Source organism: Zonotrichia leucophrys, chromosome 14 (assembly GCF_028769735.1).
Source record: "Zonotrichia leucophrys gambelii isolate GWCS_2022_RI chromosome 14, RI_Zleu_2.0, whole genome shotgun sequence".
NCBI classification, from domain to species: domain Eukaryota; kingdom Metazoa; phylum Chordata; class Aves; order Passeriformes; family Passerellidae; genus Zonotrichia; species Zonotrichia leucophrys.
In genome coordinates, this window is record NC_088184.1 from 12,702,429 (window position 1) to 12,719,407 (window position 16,979).

At 43.8% G+C, this 16,979-nt stretch overlaps 1 protein-coding gene across 5 annotated transcripts in view; it reads left to right on the top strand.

Annotated features, from left to right (window-relative positions):
- The window catches only part of SDK1 (sidekick cell adhesion molecule 1), a 387,510-nt gene that overhangs the window by 307,993 nt on the left and 62,538 nt on the right, over positions 1-16,979 (top strand). For all 5 annotated transcript variants that reach the window (XM_064725525.1, XM_064725524.1, XM_064725523.1 and 2 more), the window contains 4 exons: positions 1,757-1,872; positions 2,126-2,315; positions 4,462-4,560; positions 13,337-13,531. In XM_064725525.1, the coding sequence (XP_064581595.1) occupies positions 1,757-1,872; positions 2,126-2,315; positions 4,462-4,560; positions 13,337-13,531 (600 nt within the window). The remainder of the gene's footprint in view (positions 1-1,756; positions 1,873-2,125; positions 2,316-4,461; positions 4,561-13,336; positions 13,532-16,979) is intronic.

Genomic DNA, 16,979 nt, shown 5'->3' on the forward strand with positions numbered 1-16,979 from the left:
TGCTGATCAAAGAGGAAAATAAATATTTGTAAAATAAAGTGACTTTTTCTCTTTTGAAGGACCTCAAACCAGATAAAACAGAAATAAATGTGGCTGGAAAGGGCTTCTTTCCTCTACACATCCTGGTTTCTTGTGACTCACCTCCACCCTTTCTCTCTCCAGGAGTGATTCATGTGGGAGTAGCTCTTTGTGAAGATCTACAGATAAAGTTATGGCAGCTATCCAAAGACATTCATGGCTCCTGGCAATCTATTTTCCTTTAACATAATTATATCCTTGTGGGGGATAAATCTGGGAGAAGATTTAAAAAAATAAAAGACACTTCAGTGTTGGAGGGGGGAAAAAATTGGATTTCAGTCTGCTGCAGTGTCATGTGATGGTGCTCTGTTTCTTATGCCCCAAATAATTAGCATCAGGGAAATTGTTTCAGAAATTACCATCTCTGCCGTTAACCTTGAGTGCACAGGGGTGGGGGTACCACGTTTTGGGGGTGGGATTTTTCCATTTTTATTAATTCTGGTGTCATACTCATTATCTCATTCATGTTGCTAGGAGCTTCAGGAGCTCGCCTCCAAAGCAGCAGATCTGTTCTTTCACTCGGACAGCCAGGAAAGCTTTCCTTTGGCAGAGCTTTGGGCTGCTTTTTGTGATATATTCAGGCCCTCATCAAGCTGTACTGTCCCCAAGTGCTTGTGTAACATAACTTGGTGAATGTTCTCTGGAGGTCTGACAGGTGTAGCAGGCTTTAGAAAAGATTGTACCCTTCAGATGCTGGAAATGCCATGGGGAAAAAATGCAAAAGGGCAGCATAAAATGTGAACTCTTAAAAATAGCCTCACATCCTGCTTGCATAACGTGACATGCTATTAAGCTTGCCTACAAAAGGCTGCAGTTGTGTGGTTCTGCAGCACTTTGAGTTTTAATGGCATGGGAAAATGCAAGTTTGCTCTTCTCTGGAGTCAGAGAAAATTACAGTGTTCCTGTGCCATCAGTCCTAATGATGTTTGCAGTTTCATGAGAGCCAATTTAGCAACAGAGATGAAATAGGCATCTCTCATTGACACCGTATCAATCCCTGAAAACACTCCTGGTGTTAATGCATCCATCTCTAATTGATGTCTTGCAAATGTTGAGCGCTATCACATCATCAAAAGGCTGCATAGGTTAAAGAACTTCTTACTGAAGTGCAGTGCTATCCAGGGGGGGAATCATTGCTAGCTCTAGACAAGATGTTACAATTTCCTGTCAGATAATATAGGAAGCCACAGGGGCATAAAACTTCTTGTTAGAACAGATCATGCTATAAGATAAACTCACATTCAGAGAGAGTTCTGGGTTTTGGCATAAGGAATAAAAGGTATGGTAAAGAAGTACTGGGGGATAGGCTTCTGGAGAAGTCCAGGAATTTAAACTTGGTTCTAATTACTGCAGATATATAGAATTTGAAATTTATTCATAGCTGTCAATATTTACTGTCTGTTTGTAGACACTGATAAGTATTAAACATTTAGCTCTTTACAAACATTGTCATTTCTGAGATGAACTGGCAAGAAATTGTGCGACAGGCTGAAATATAAAGATGATGTAGAATGAATACAAGAAGAGAAGGGATTGTCTAAAACATATTCCAGCTCTTTTGGGTCTGAATACTCTTCTATGGGATCCTGGAAGATTCCTGGGCTGGTAGGGAGATGGCAAAAAATTTTCTGCTATGTCTGACCTATTTCTGCTCTTTGGTGATGTTGTGTGGTTCCAGTTCCCTCTGCTCCTCCTGAGAATGTCTCTGCTGAAGCTGTGAGCTCAACCCAGATCCTGCTGACCTGGGCAGCAGTTCCTGAGTCTGAGCAGAACGGTCTCATCCTGGGCTACAAGGTATGCAACTGGAGTTTCACACTCATCTGATTTTCAGTGCATTACCAGGACATGATTTTGTATTTGTTATGTATTATTCACCTGCTGGATAGTCTTATTGTTCAAAGTCAGCTGGAGAAGATACAGGAAGTGTGCTGGCTTTGAAAGGGGTGGTTGATGAATGTTGTCTCATTTTATAGTGGGTGACAAGGAGGAATCTCCCTTTCTCCACTCCTCATGCAACTTCTGTGTCTCATCCACGTTTATCCTGCAGATCCTTTACAAAGCAAGGGATTTGGACTCAGAGCCCAAGAGCCAGACAGTGAGGGGGAACCACACGCAGTCAGTGCTGCTCTCAGGCCTGAGGAAGTTTGTCCTCTACGAGCTCCAGGTGCTGGCATTCACCCGCATTGGGGATGGGGTCCCCAGCTCCCCAGCAGTGACTGAGAGAACCAAGGATGATGGTGAGTTTAAAGGTTTAAAATAACCGTCTTATTTGATCCAACCTTATTTGATCCACCTTTCTTCTAGTGGTGCAAGTGTAGGCAACAAATATTTGGATTTTTGGGAATTTTTTTTTCAGCTTTGAACCCAAAGGACATTGGCTGAACCTGGTATATAACTCAGCAGTATCCCATTGGTCATGGGCTGAGAATCTGGCAAAAGCACAGAAAACCAGTGTCCCCTATTTCCCTCCTTCCCTGCAGCTAATGAAGAGGAAGAAAAGTTCTAATATTGAACTCTGTAGCTTGGTGGAGGTAATTTCTATTGAAGACAATTTTAGAGACCAATTATAAATTCCTATTGAAGTTCAATCATGCTAGAAAAAAAAAGTGCTGCAATTGAAAGCAATAAACAAATCTGGTTGTGACTGGACTGAAGGAAGGAGGTGGAATTTGCAACTTAAGTAATCCACTCTCCTTTGTTTTTTTAACCCCAAAAGAATAAGGCATTGACCTTGGAAAATGATCCTTCCAGGTTCCTTTTGCAGCTGCCTCCAGCACTTCCAGGGAGTTCCTGAAGGAACCCAAGCAAGCACTCCCTGAGCACACTGCTTTGCTGGAAGTATTCCTGCTGATGGAATTGTACAGAAATTTGGCTCAATTATTGAAATATTTTTGGGCTTTGCAGATGCTAAAACTGCTTTTACTTTCATCACCTTTTCAGGAATAAATAGGTTGAGATCAGTGTGAGAGGCTTCTGAAGTCTCTCTCTTTCTCATCAAAATCTTTTCAAAATAGTAATGGAGTAAACATTGGTTTGCACAAGTAAATTCATTAAGATAATTTGGTTGGGCTGAAAACACATTCAGACTTCTGGCTTAACAAAACATTTTCCATGCAGTGCAGGGGAGGAAGGAGTGGGAGCATGTGGGGTCAGGAACAGGGACAACAACTCCCTGACATTTTTTTAGCCTTTTTCTCAGCATACCCTCTGTGTGTGGACCTGGCTTTTCTTTGAAAGGAAAAATAAGAAAAGTTACTGTTAGCAGAACTCTGCAGGGAGAGAAAAGCACTCAATGAAATGTACATATCAGACTGTAATGAGAAATACTTAAAACTGTTTGTTTTGGATAACCCCATTATAGCAGTTCCTTCCTTAAGTGCATGTTGGCAAATGAAACTAATTGTTCTTCCATCTCCATACCCCTGACATAAATATGTTGTGTCTCCTCTGGGCTCAACTTAATTAAAAGTATCACCAGGAGTAATGCAGGTGGAATTTGGGCTGAAGGGGAAAATTCATGGATGGTAATGTATGAATTAGCATCTCCTCACCTCTTGAACCTGGGCTGGTCAGCGCCATTTGTGTTAATGTGCCTCTCACCTGCCTCAGGTTCTCCTGCTCACACCTCAGTGTTTAAAATGCAAATGTAAAGGCAGGAAGCAGTTCAAAGCTGGTGCTGATGACACAAGGAAGGGATATTACTGAATTCCAGCAGGTATGAAGTGGATTCAGCTATATAACTCTCCGTAAAGGCAGCTTGGTGTCTTGCTTCATAGTGTGTTCTCAGTTACACCAGTGGTGATGCTGCAGTGAGAAAAACCCTGTAGGGCTCAGAGTTCACGGTGCAGTAAAAAAACAGTGTAGGGTGCACTGGTCTTTAATGTGTTTGGTGTCTGAGGGTGTTGGAGTCCTTTATCCATGGACAGAGTGTTTGTTTATATGTAGAATAAAAGTATATTATGCACACGTGCTTCCAACCACTAATGGAGAGATACAGCTAGGGTCGTAATTCTGTACAGGGTGAGCAGAAAAGCTGTGATCCCTGTGGTGTGCAGTGCTTGGTGCCACAGCTGTGGTCCCTGTGCTGTGCAGTCCTTGGTGCCACAGCTGTGGTCCCTGTGGTGTGCAGTGCTTGGTGCCACAGCTGTGGTTCCTGTGCTGTGCAGTCCTTGGTGCCACAGCTGTGGTCCCTGTGGTGTGCAGTGCTTGGTGCCACAGCTGTGGTCCCTGTGCTGTGCAGTGCTTGGTGCCACAGCTGTGGTCCCTGTGCTGTGCAGTGCTTGGTGCCACAGCTGTGGTTCCTGTGCTGTGCAGTCCTTGGTGCCACAGCTGTGGTCCCTGTGGTGTGCAGTGCTTGCTCCATGCTCTCTGTGTGCCTTGCAGCCCCCGGGCCCCCCGTGAGGATGGTGTTCCCCGAGGTGAGGCTGACGTCCGTGCGCATCGTCTGGCAGCCGCCCGAGGAGCCCAACGGGATCATTCTGGGTAAGGGGGAGCAGCAAACCCCGGCCTGGGAGTGGAGGGATGGAGATCAGAGCAAGCTACAGCTGGTGGGTTTTCCTTTGCCTTGCACATAAGTAAATCTCTGGCTGAAGAAAAGAAAATGTGCTGCTGTCAGCTGAGGGGCTGTGGTGAGGGGACCAGTCTGCAGGGCTCTGTGCTGTGGGTTTTCCTTGTCATGGACGTTTTTTCTGAAGAATACTTTTGCTGGGATTTTTCTCCTGAGAAGCTGAGAGGCCTCAGAAATGAAATGTAAACAATAATTATCTGCTGCTGAGGAGTGCAACAGGTGCATCTTTGATTTGTTTCATGTAGATTGTTTCTACTTGATGACCAATCACAGTCCAGGTGTCTCTGACTCTCTGGCCAGTTACAAGATTTTATTATCATCCCTTTCTATTCCTTTCTAGCCTTCTGACAAAATCCTTTCTCTGTTTCTTTAGTTTAGCATTAATATATCATTTTCTTTTAATATAATATATATCATAAAATAATAAATCAGCCTTCTGAAACATGGAGTCAAGATTCTCATCTCTTCCCTCGTCCAGGGACCCCTGTGAACACCACCACATTTCCTGATCCCTAATTCAGTGTTGTTCAAGGCCCCATGTCTGAGTGTCATCTCTCCTCCCATCTGCATTTGGGTTGGTAACCTGTTTGGCTGACTGTTAGGAAAACTGCCTGGAGACCTGGATTTTCCCCACCTTTGCCAGACACGCCCAATGTTTCAGTTTTATGTGTGCTTCCATTTTATTGCTTCCTTGAGATAATATGTCTGACAGGTCATGAGGAGTTAAATCCTATTTGCCCTTTCATCAAAGGAAAGAGAGGCAGCAAGGCATGACAGGAATTTTCAGGAAACCTTCTCACCTTCCTGCTCTCATAACTCTTGGGTTGCCTTTGCAATATGTGCGCCAGCCACTGTTGCACTTAAAATGTGAAGACTTTTACAATGTAAGAATCTATTCCTGCCTCTAAAATTAACGCAGCTCATAGTTACCAAGCAATTTAGTGTTTTCTGCTGCTGCTGAACACATTTTACAGCAGTTCTGGCTGGTGAGTAAAGATTTGTGTCTCAATTCTGAGAACAGAAGCAAAAGCTTTTGTTTTTATCTTGTACTCAGTCTGCCAGGCCTTTCTGCTTCTAATTTCACTGCCATCATTCAGGCTCACATGTTGGCTTCCAGCAATATTCCCTAAAGCCTTCCTTGCTGGCTAGAGGGTGCCTGCTTCAAATGTTCCTGCAGAGGTGGCATTGCTTTAAATACAGAACTTGTCCTGCATTGCACTGAAATCCTGAGTCAAGAACTCAAAGTGTTTGCTCAGGTGTGTAGTTTACCAAAGTGATCCTGGCATCTGAAGACACAGGGAAATCATCAAGCAGCATCCAAAGGCAGACTCTGCAGGATGTTCTGAGCATGAGGAGGAGTCTGTGTGAAGCTTGGCAGTGGTGAGCTGCCAGAGATGGATCCACGCAGGGTTTCTCTGCAGCTCAAGGAAGTTTGGCTTCCAGGTTGTCTTGTGGGTTTGATTTGTTGCTTTTTTTAAGGAACTGTGTGTCCTAGAACTTGCTCTCAGCAGAGATTGAGATTTGAGTCACAGGATGTGGTTAAGGAGAAAAAAAATCATTTGATAGGAGTGATGAGAAAGCACAAAAGACATTTTGCTCCCCCAACTGTGTTCCAACCTCTCACGTTGCTGCACTTTGTCGGCCTCATTTGCTGGAGTTGCTGCAAGATCAGTGGAGTAGGAACTCCCCTTTATTTTGTCTTTGCAGAGTGCTTGGTGCAGTGCATCCCCTCCACAGCTGGTTCTTGCTCATTGCCGTTATAGTGATGATAAAATCATGCAAACAGGGGTGGAAGGAAAGGGAAAAGCTGTCCCTTAAAGAATCTTTGGCCTGTTTGGAGTGAAGACTGTTGTTTCCAATGTCTTTCACAGCCCATGCCCAGTAAGACATCCCAGGATATTTCACACAGTCCTTGACTACTCTGATGCTGTAACTAAGTCAGTTCATGCCCCACTGTTCATTCCTGCTCTTTCCCACAGCACAGATCCAGGTCAGCCAGTCCTCCTTTCACAAGAGCATTCGGCTTTTTCTCTTTAAGTGTGATAATTTGCAGATGCCTTTATTGAATTTCATCTCACTGATTCCAGCCCATCTCTCTTCATTACCCAGATCTCTTTAAATGACACTCATGTCCTCTAAAGTGTGCACAGCTTGGTTTCATTTTTGGAGTTTGCAAGCAGATTGGCAATTCCATCAGCGAGGTCATTAATGAAAGTATTAAACAGGACCAGACTCATTCATGAGGTCTCATGAGAGCTTGCTATGTCCTCCCAGGTTGTTAGCAAATCATTGATAACAACATTTTGTATTTTAACCGTTCATTTCAAAATGTGTGATGTTTTTCTTAGATTCTGTTACTGTGTTTGCTTTTGGTGGGACTGTGTGCAACCATATTAAAGCCTTACTCAAAGTCAATGTGGATCATATCTACTCTTCCCACCTGGCCAATTACACTGTCAAAATGGAAAACAGATTATTTGGTATTTATTATTTGCTCCAATCAAACAGATATTGGCTGTTCCCTGGCACATTATTATCCTCATGGATGCTTGTATATTGACTCATATTTTTTTCCAGGTTCTTTCTGTGTATTGAACTTTAGTTTGATTTGTCCATAATTCCTGTAGTCGGTCATGCCTCCTTTTAAAAGATGGTGTACTCTGTTTGCCCTTTTGTAATGTTCTGGGATGTCACCTGTCGTCCACAAGTCCTAGATGAGAATGGCTAATTATTCAGAGATGGCTCCATCTCTGCAGGGCAAATTTCATCAGGCCTTTCTGACTTGATTACATCCAGCTTAACTAAATATTCGTTAACCTGTTCTCCATTCCAGCCTGCATCCCTACTTACATTGTTGTCACTTTTAATTTGTGTGGAGGATCTTGTCAGCACCAACTTCTTGTTGTGTGTGAAAATGCAGCAATGCAGGTACCAGCCTTCCTTCCCTCTCTGCCTCACCTCTCTTGTGCTCATTTTTTTCTTCCTGCTGGCTGACCTGTTCTCCTTCTCTCCCTCAGATTTCTAATGTATTTATGAAATCTTTCTCATTGCCTTTGCTTCCCTTCAGGTGATAACTCACTTTGCTCTTTGGCCGTTCTGATTTTGTCCCTACATGCCTGTGCTGTCTATTTATACACTCCCTTAGACCTGTGTCCTGTTTCAACTTTTTGTCCAATTCACTTTTGATTTTCAGGTCATTAGTGAGCTCTGAATGCAAACATATTGGCCTCTTAGCATCTTTTGTCTGTGTTGAAATAGTTGTACCATATTTTTTGTCTCTTAAAATGGTCAGCTAACCTGGATTCCTTTTTCCCTTAGAATTCCTTCCCAGGGGGATGTTACCTGCCAGTCCGCCCCATCTACCTCTTTGAAGTCCATTGTCTTTATTCCACAGTTCTCACTTTTATTTTCTCAATGGTAGAAATACTGAGGTTCCTGGAAGAAGTAGTTAGCTGCCAAAGAGAGAAAAAGGGAAAATTGCTCATGCTGGGTACTTCTGTGATCTTTCCTAAGAAGTGAACCGTGCTTCAAAAATAGATAAAAACTGTGTGTAGTGTTCTGAGGAAAGGCTGCAAATTTGGGGAGTTTGGGGTTTTTATTTTTTCCCTGTACACTTTTTACATCTCATTACTATAATGAACCTCCAAAACACCACTCCATCCCTCTGGTCAAGTGCACCAAAGTGGAGTCATTGGGAAAAATAAGTGAACATAATTTTGTGTGCTGCCCTTCTATTCACTCCTGGGGCTCAAAAGAAAAACCACTTGCTTTGCAAGAGCAGCTTGTACTCAGAGCCTTTGAACTAACGTTCCTGCACTGGCTGCCTTGTCCTCTGAGCATACACGCACCTTTGCAGCTAACATTTTTGTAATCTATATAAAAACATGTTCTAGCATTTCAGAGAGAGATTAGCAGGATGAAATACTGGCAGGCACCAAGAGGGAAAACCACTTGTTTGTTTGTTTAAATATTTTACCATGCAAGACTGTGAGATATTTCCCTTTTTCCTTCTGGGAATGTTCCTCCAACCATCTGAGGTTTCGCTCTGTCTTCCTCTCTGCACTCAGTTCAGCCAGCACCCACATAGTTCCCTCAAATACTATTAAAGATAAATGAGGCATTAATGTGCATTTGTGCACTTCAAGCTATGAGCTCCCCCTGAAAACGAGAGCTTAACCCACATCCTCCCAGGCCCTGGTTAGTATTCCTCACGGTATCCTCGTATTTAGCATTTACCTGGAGCTTATTGCAAAAAAAAAAAAAAAGTGTAAGAACTCCGTTGAGAATTAGAACCAAAATTGGATGTAATCCATGTTTGCAAATTCCTATTTTGATCCCAGGCTGCATTTGCACACCCGCTGGCCCTAAAACAGATAAGCAGGAAAATCAACAAACCGGATTGCTGCTCCGCCGCGCCGAGCGTAACCTCGCGGTATCGCTCAGCTCTCCCCGAGTTCTGTGACAAATTAATAATTGTTTGTATCTCTGCTGCACCGTGGCCTGCACCAACGGGTGCTGTCACTTCTTGAAGGGCTTTGTATGGTGATGAGCTTGAGAGCTTTTTGGTATTCATGGGGTGTTGTCACCCTCCCGCTGCCTGTTTGCTTCGGGGAATCCGGCGGCTGTGTTGCGGTGACCCAACGTTTAACAGGCAGCTGCCATTTATTGAGTTTGGGAAGTGTGCAGCTCATGGAACTGCTTGCACTTGTGCAAAAAGCTCAAAAAGATGCTGAAGTGACAAATAAGCCAAGTTTCAATGAATAAATAAACTCCTGAAGACTTGATCTTTTCAGGAGGGTTTTTAATGGTGTTTTGGCCTGGTGAGTGGCAGCACTCCCAATAGTAGAAGGGATTTGGGATCTAATGCTATATGGCAAAAAAGTTAAGAAAATAATATGAATTCTTATTGACCATCCAGCTATTTCACATTCTGTAAGATATTCCTTTTCCCAAAAAGTTTGCTCCAATCACCTTTTAAAGGTTATACTTTCATTGATAGCCTTTGATTTTTTACTTTTTTTTCCTAAGATATCTGCAACATCTTATTGTCATAATCTAGCAAGGAAAGGAAGCTGCTCATTCCTCCACTGCAGCAATTGCCTGTTATAGCCCTCGAGCATACATTAATTTCTCTTTGAACACTTTCCATTTACCTCTATTGATTTGCCTCGTTTGATTTCACTTAACATTTCCTTTCTTCTCCTATCCCTTGTTGCTGAAATTCATCAACTTAATAATTTTATCTTTTTGATCTTGCATTAGCCCTAGTTATTATCCAAGTTGTAGTTTAAGTTACTGAGTCTTCTGTGCCACTCAGAAAAAGTAAAAGTAATGCTTTTTATGCCAGTCTGGATCCTCATTGTCCCAAACTGACTAACAGGAGGTGCAGGCAGGTTGTAGGTAGCAATAAAAGTGAGCTGAGTTCAGGTGTAGAGCTTGGATATTTGCCTTGGAATCAGACCTATGGAGGTTTTGAGTTTCTTAGGAAGTCTGTTAAGGTGATGGCTCTGGTCATGTAAACCCAGGAAAACAGATATTTCCTCAGACTTTGAGACAACAGCAGATGTAGGAGGGGACAGTGAAAGCTGATGCTGTTTTTCACAAAGATGCAAGGAAAGGGAGTTTGCAGAGCCTGTCACAGAGACAGGCTGTGACAAGTGATTTCCTCTTTCTCACAGCTAAATTAATTATTTCACTAGCCACAGACCCACTCTTGTGTAAGATATTGTAATGGCCTAGATATGTATGTGTTCCTTTGCCTAATCTGGGTGTGTTTGCAATTGCTTTCCAGCATGACTGCCACCATTTAGTAGTAAATAGTTATCTTTCTATTCCCCCCTTACATTTTAACTACACTTCATATTTTACAAAGGTTTAGAAAAGAGAGGAAATTACTCGACAAGTATATGTCCCAGATATCATACTTATCTTTTAATAACTAGATAAATCAACTTTTCTATTCTTTTAATGTTCTCTGTTTCCCTCCAGGTCTTATTCTTTGCGTCTTATATCCCTTTATCAAACTTCTTTAGCCATCTTAGTTGCTTTTTCCTTCATCTTTCTTGCTTCTGTAAAAATTTCCCTAGTGCTTTTCTTTGACTATTTTTTCCTCCTTGTTAAGATCCTGCACTGGGGTTTTCACTCCCACGTTCTTCACATCAGTATAAACAAAAAAGATCATATATATCAGTTCCTTCTCCCCATTGCTCTCTGTCTTTCTGTGGACTTTTAAAAAAGATCAAAATATTGCAGCATTAAGGGTACAGAAATACTTTGTTAAAATATATTGGACCAGTAATGGAAGAACTAGTCCCATGGATAAAAGGAGATAATTTGCAGGTGAAAAAATGAAATGTTGAAAGTGTAAGACCCCAAGACTTTGCTGGGATCTAAGCATACTCAGGAGCACTGAAAAATCAGGAGACTTTTTAATTGATTAGAATAGAATGGAACAGAACAGACTATTCCAGTTGGAAGGCACCTATTACAATAATTAAGTCCAGCTGCCTGACCAGTTCAGTGCTGACCAAGTTAGAGCATTATTATGAGCTTCATCCAAATGGCTTTTAAACACAGACAGGCTTGGGGCACTCCCCACCTCTCCAGGAAGGCAGTTCCAGGGTTTGACCACCTTCTCTGTTAATAAATTCTTCCTCATGTCCAATCTGAACCTTGGCTGAAGCAGTTTTGAGCCATTCCCACGTGTCCCAACCAGGGAGATCATAGCACCTGGATAGTGTGGGTTAGCAGCAGTCCTTGAAAGCTATCTGGTCCAACCCCCCTGTCATGGGCAGGGCAGGGACATTCTCAACTAATAAAGGTTGTTCTGAGCCGTGTCAAACCTGACCTGGAGTATTTCCAAGGATGGAACAGCCACCACCTCTCTGCACCTGTTTTACCACCCTGGTAGATCAGCACCTCCCTCTCCACATCCCCTCCTCAGGGAGCTCTGTGGTCACCCCTCCAGACAAGACGAGCCCAAAGTCCTCAGGCACTCCTCGTAGGTCATTACTGCCAGCCTTTGAAGAAATCTAAAGCTCTCCACGCAGCTGTGGAAATGCTCCTGTAGGATTAAACCAACCACAGCCTGGGGCAGCTGGGGCTGAAGTCACGAGTGCTCAGAAAAGCCAGGTAACTCCTCAAGCTGTCAGTGCAAATTCTTCCACATGAAGCAGCCATGGCTGCTGCCCCATGTCCCCAAGCAGCTGCCAGGGAACAAAGGACAAGGAAACCCTGGTGCATCATCAGTGGCACTGTGAGAGTCAGCACAACAAAATTAATACCATCTGTATCCCAATTAAAATCCACTGTTTGTGGCAGAGTGCGCCACACGCGAGTGGCATCGATTCCAGGGGCTGCAGGAACTCCAGGCCTTTCCTGTGAGTGGCAATGTGGCAATTGTGGCATATTCACAGTGGGAAATAAATGTCATTGGGTTTTCTCTAATAGCCATAGGTAAGATCAGCCCCTCAGATTTCATGCACTGGCCTTCCCAAATGAACCATGCCAGGTTTGGCTCCCCTTGGTCTTGTTACAGCCAAGATGTGGTGGGAGTTCAAACTCTAGCTGGGATATTAATTCCATGAGAAAGAGATGGCTCAGGTGCTGCAGACCTCTTTTGTCATTCAGAGGGTGAGCAGAGGGTTGGCAGAGCTGTGCCATGACTGTTTTGTTTTCAGCTGGTTTGATTTGGATTTGTTGGCTGTGTAAGTCCGTGGAGCATTTAATCATACATTCAGCTCGGGCAATAAAACCCCACATCAGTTCTGCTATTAATTGATTTTGGAAGTCAGCTGCTGGACTGGAAGTTACCATTGAGCTCCAGAAGTGAGAGCCTGATTGAACTGCTGGGTTTACAGAATAGATTTGAACATTTGGCAGACCCTCTTTGGGGGACAGTTGTCACTAGTGGTGCGTAAGAACCCTGGAAACCCTCCTTGCACAGCGGAATCATTAATAACCCAGGCTAAACTGTGAGCTCCTGATTGTCAGGCAGGGTGGAAGGGGGGTTATCGCTTACAGGCATCAGCAAAATTGATTATTGAGACCTGCCTGGATGAAGCAGGACCACAGAGCTTGCAGGCTCCTTCCTCAGGCTCTGGGCAAGGGCAGCGATGCTGAATGACAGAGGGTGGCTTTATTGGCAGTTCTGGCACTCGCTGCTGAGGGAAAAGCACTTGCAGAAAGGAGGAGCAAGCTTTGACTGGAGCAGTTTGAAGGCTGCCTGGTTTGGTCAATCTAGAGCTGCAGCTGAAGAACCTTGAATTTGAGCCAGTGCTGGAACTGGGAAAGGGCAGAACAACCTGTGAGCGTGGGTTGGAAAGCTGGAACTGGAGCGTTGCTTTGAACCACCTCAGTCAGGTGACACATTGCACCAGCTCTGTTCCTTTGGTTTCCTAAAAGATGCCAGAATGCTCAGAAAGGATTAAACTGGTTTTGCATCTTGTTGGCCTAAGGAATGGAAAGTGAGCTCAGTTTCATGGCAGTTGTATCCAGCAGAGCCTCGTGTGTGAGTGATTTCCTTTGTAAGGTGTGTGGCATCTGCCAAAAAGCAGATCTGTATAACACCAAAGGCAGTAAATTACTTTTCTCCCTTCAGATAAGCATGCAATTAGGATAAACTAATAGTGCTGGTGCTCTTTTGTCCCTGCTGGAGAAGCCAGCTGAGCCTTTTCCCCTCTCTGCCTGCAGGGTACCAGGTCGCCTACCGCCTGGCCAGCAGCAGCCCCAACAAGTTCACCACGGTGGAGGTTGGCTCCACAGTCCGGCAGTTCACAGCTACAGACCTGAGCCCAGAGTCAGCCTACATCTTCAGGACATCTGCCAAGACCAGGCAGGGCTGGGGGGAGCCTCTGGAAGCCACGGTGATCACCACTGAGAAACGAGGTAATGCTTGCGAGCCGTGGGTTCAGGGAATTTCTGTGCCTGCCCTGGAGCGTGCACTGTGCTTTGGGGGATTTTAATAGCAGGCTGCACCTCCTCCTTCTCACCCCATAAACCTGCCCCGGTCCATGGCAGCATCATGATTTGAGAAAGCAAGGCAGACTTTTATGAGACACAGTTCTTCTAACCTGCCGGGCTGTTGGAATTGATTTTTCCATCAGCTGCTATATTGGCCATGTGCAGCCTCTTTTTGCAGTCAGATGGGTTTCTCTTTTTTTTTTTTTTTAGCTCTCTCGTTTTCTAGAAAGATTGCAATCTTAAGAAAGTAAGTGATGGATGAATTATATTGATTAGGGAACGCAAAATGAGAGGCAGTGGTGTTGCAGAATTTCTCCACAGCTCCTCCATTGTGCCTCAGCCCTGACCTAATGTGTTTGTAATTACTCTGGCCTTTCGCTGCCACACGCTCCAGCAGAGCCTTTGCATCTGGATTGCCCAGACGTTTTCTGCTTCTTGCATCAGCCATTAAATGGCTGTTTGCATCCTGACTCTCCAGGCTAATTCTGCTCTGAAGGGAATCTAGAAGGTGGCATTTCTATGTGTGTGTAAATGAAACCAGATGCTCTGATACCAAATGTACCAAAATGTGAAAGACGTGTAAGGTATTACAGGATCTGCTCTGCATCACTGCTTGTTTTTAATGCTTTGGCTCAAGGAACTGCTCATTCCTCCAGTTTTAGAACTGATCTGTAGAGCTTCCATTTAAAAATTTGCATTTTCTACTTGTGCATGAAGATTTTTTTTTTTTTATTCAGAGCTAAAAGAGAATATATTGCTGGATATTGGTGGAGAACCAGAGTGTGGTTTTTTCTCTGGTCTTGCACATAGGTCATGATCCACTGCAAAGAATGTATCTGGTCTCTTGAGCTGGCAAAATCAAAACAAGCCAGGGTAACTCTACCAGCACCACTGGGTTTTGTGCAATGTCTGGATATTGATATTTTTTGAGTAAAATTCTCCCTCAAAATCTAGAACCATACAACTCCCATGCCTTATAAAAGTCACAGTTCAGAGAAGAGCACACTCCAGCAGGTCACCAGGCCAGACCTCCACAGACATCTTTCAACTGTTGTTAGAATTTCTGTGTGTGCTTGTGGACCTGCTCTTGGTGCACTATAATGCAACAAATGGCATTTGCTTTTAATTCCTAAAATATTCCTGATAAGCAATCATTTGTTTAAAGTCCTTTCTACACCTTGCACATCATTTATTGCAAAAGTAATGATCTCCCATTGTATTTGCCAACAATGTCTTCCTCATTATTTTTCTTTTAACATTTCTAAGAAGAGAGGAAGTTGATGTTCAGCTACCAGCAGCAAAAGCCTGTGAGATGCATTTCAGCTACTTCTGGCCTGTTTGGTTGGGTTTAAAATTCGCTCTGGCAAAGCTCTGCAGGTCATGTGCAGCCTTCCCAGTGCATAACAGTGCACTCCTCAGAGAAAGAACCTCTGGAGATGTATTAGGAAATTGGAAGTGCCTCTGCTAAAGGTACTGTCCATCAAAGAGATTTATCAGCTCAAGGTTTCTCCCACCCTGTCTGATTGCTGTCAAAGGAGAGGTTCAAAGCCTGACATGTAGAGGCTTCCAACAAAAACCCACCATGCCAAAAAATGTGAATTCTCAAAGCTCAGAGCCTCTCCTGCTCAATAAAATGTGCTGAGCTTCCCCAGACTGTGCACAAGGATGCACAACAGCTCAAGGCAGAACTCCCAGCTGCACTGTGGGAACAGTGACCCCTTGTTGCTATCAATGCTTTAGGGTTATCTTGAGTACCCAAATCACTGTGTAACATGATCCCTTTCTCTTTCTGATGGACAACTCTGCTGGGTCTCTACGTGCTTGGGAACCACAAGTTACTGATCTCATATAAAGTGTAAGGACAACAAAGTGTTTTCTTACATCTGCAAGAATTATAAAAGGGGATGATAAAGAAATTTATCCAGTGCAGCTATTTTGCTAACAATAAATTAACCTGAAATGTGTATATATGACAATAAATATTCTAGAATGAAAAGATATCTAATTCCTGTTAACAAAGATGTATTTAAAATCCTCATAGACTTTGATAAGGTAGACAGACACAAAAATTCTCTTGAAAATTAACAAAATTAGTCACTCTTGCCCTTGTAAAATCCTTGGTTAATCCCAGTGTAAATCTTTACATTTTGCAGTGGTGCCTGTGATTTATAGATCCCAAGTTATATTGTGGCTGTATTCTCCAGAGTTTCTCCTGCAGTGCTTTGAATCTACACTTCAGAATAGTCAACATTGGTGATCAGGGCAGAACTGAGTTAAAAAACTGAAATGTAGCAAGAAATTAAAAGTAGTCTATAGAGTCATGTGGCCTTTCAAGCCTGCACTGACAGTCTCACCTTTGCATTTGCTTGTGGCTAAACTCCCATAAATAAACCCTTTATACTAATGGGTTTGTACAAACAGTCAGGGAGTATATCCTGCAACACGGGAGATTTTAAGATCTCCCATTAGCAGCAGAAAGAAACCAAATCATGGGAGACTGACTGCAAGATCTGACCTGCCCAAAAGTGCAGAGCTTATCAGCAGAATGTATAAAATCCCTGCATGACTCTCCCTCCCTGGCATGGAATAACCCCACGTCCCTGTCTCTGCCTGTCAGTGTAAGGCACTGACCTTTCGCGTCGTGCTGCTGCTCGCAGGCTGCTGGCACCCAGGGCTTCCTCCAGCTAATAGCTTACAAGTCTTTGGGCACTGATGTCAGCGAGAGCAGGCTGCAGAGAAATGCCAAAACATGCAGGAAATGGTTGTAGGGGCTGGCAGGGAAATGAAGCGCTGGCCACACGGAGCTGAGAGGAATCAGGCAGGCAGAGGTGTGTTTATGGAAACAAGTGCTGATGAAGTTGAATTGAATTGCTTCTCAAAAGCAAGTCACTGCGGTGTCTCCAATCAATTTCTGCTTTATTACATGCCACACATTTTAATCAGAATCAATAATCTTCATGATAAACAATTAAACAATTATTCCTCACTCTATAGAGTTTCTCTATTGAAATCGATGGAGTGCAGAGACGCGGTGACGGGAAAGGAGATCTGTAATGAAACAGTTGGGGGCTGGCATGCTTACACCTGCATTGCCATTCCCTGCTCATCCCGGAGGTGTGAGGGTAATTACTCTGGAGAGATCTCCCTCAGCACTGCCTGGTTTGACTTTGCAGGTTCAAGGTTAGTGGGTGTGAAGGGAAGAGTTGGGGAGCTCTGGAAGGAACCTGCAGCAGGTGCTCCAGCCCCAGCTCTGCTGGTTCCAGGCTGGGGTTTGGAAGCAGCAGCACCAGGAGCTGCTGATGCCTCCTGGTTCCTTGCCTGGTGCAGGAATTCAGCACCAGCTCTGTGTGCTTGGACTCTGCCACACAACAGC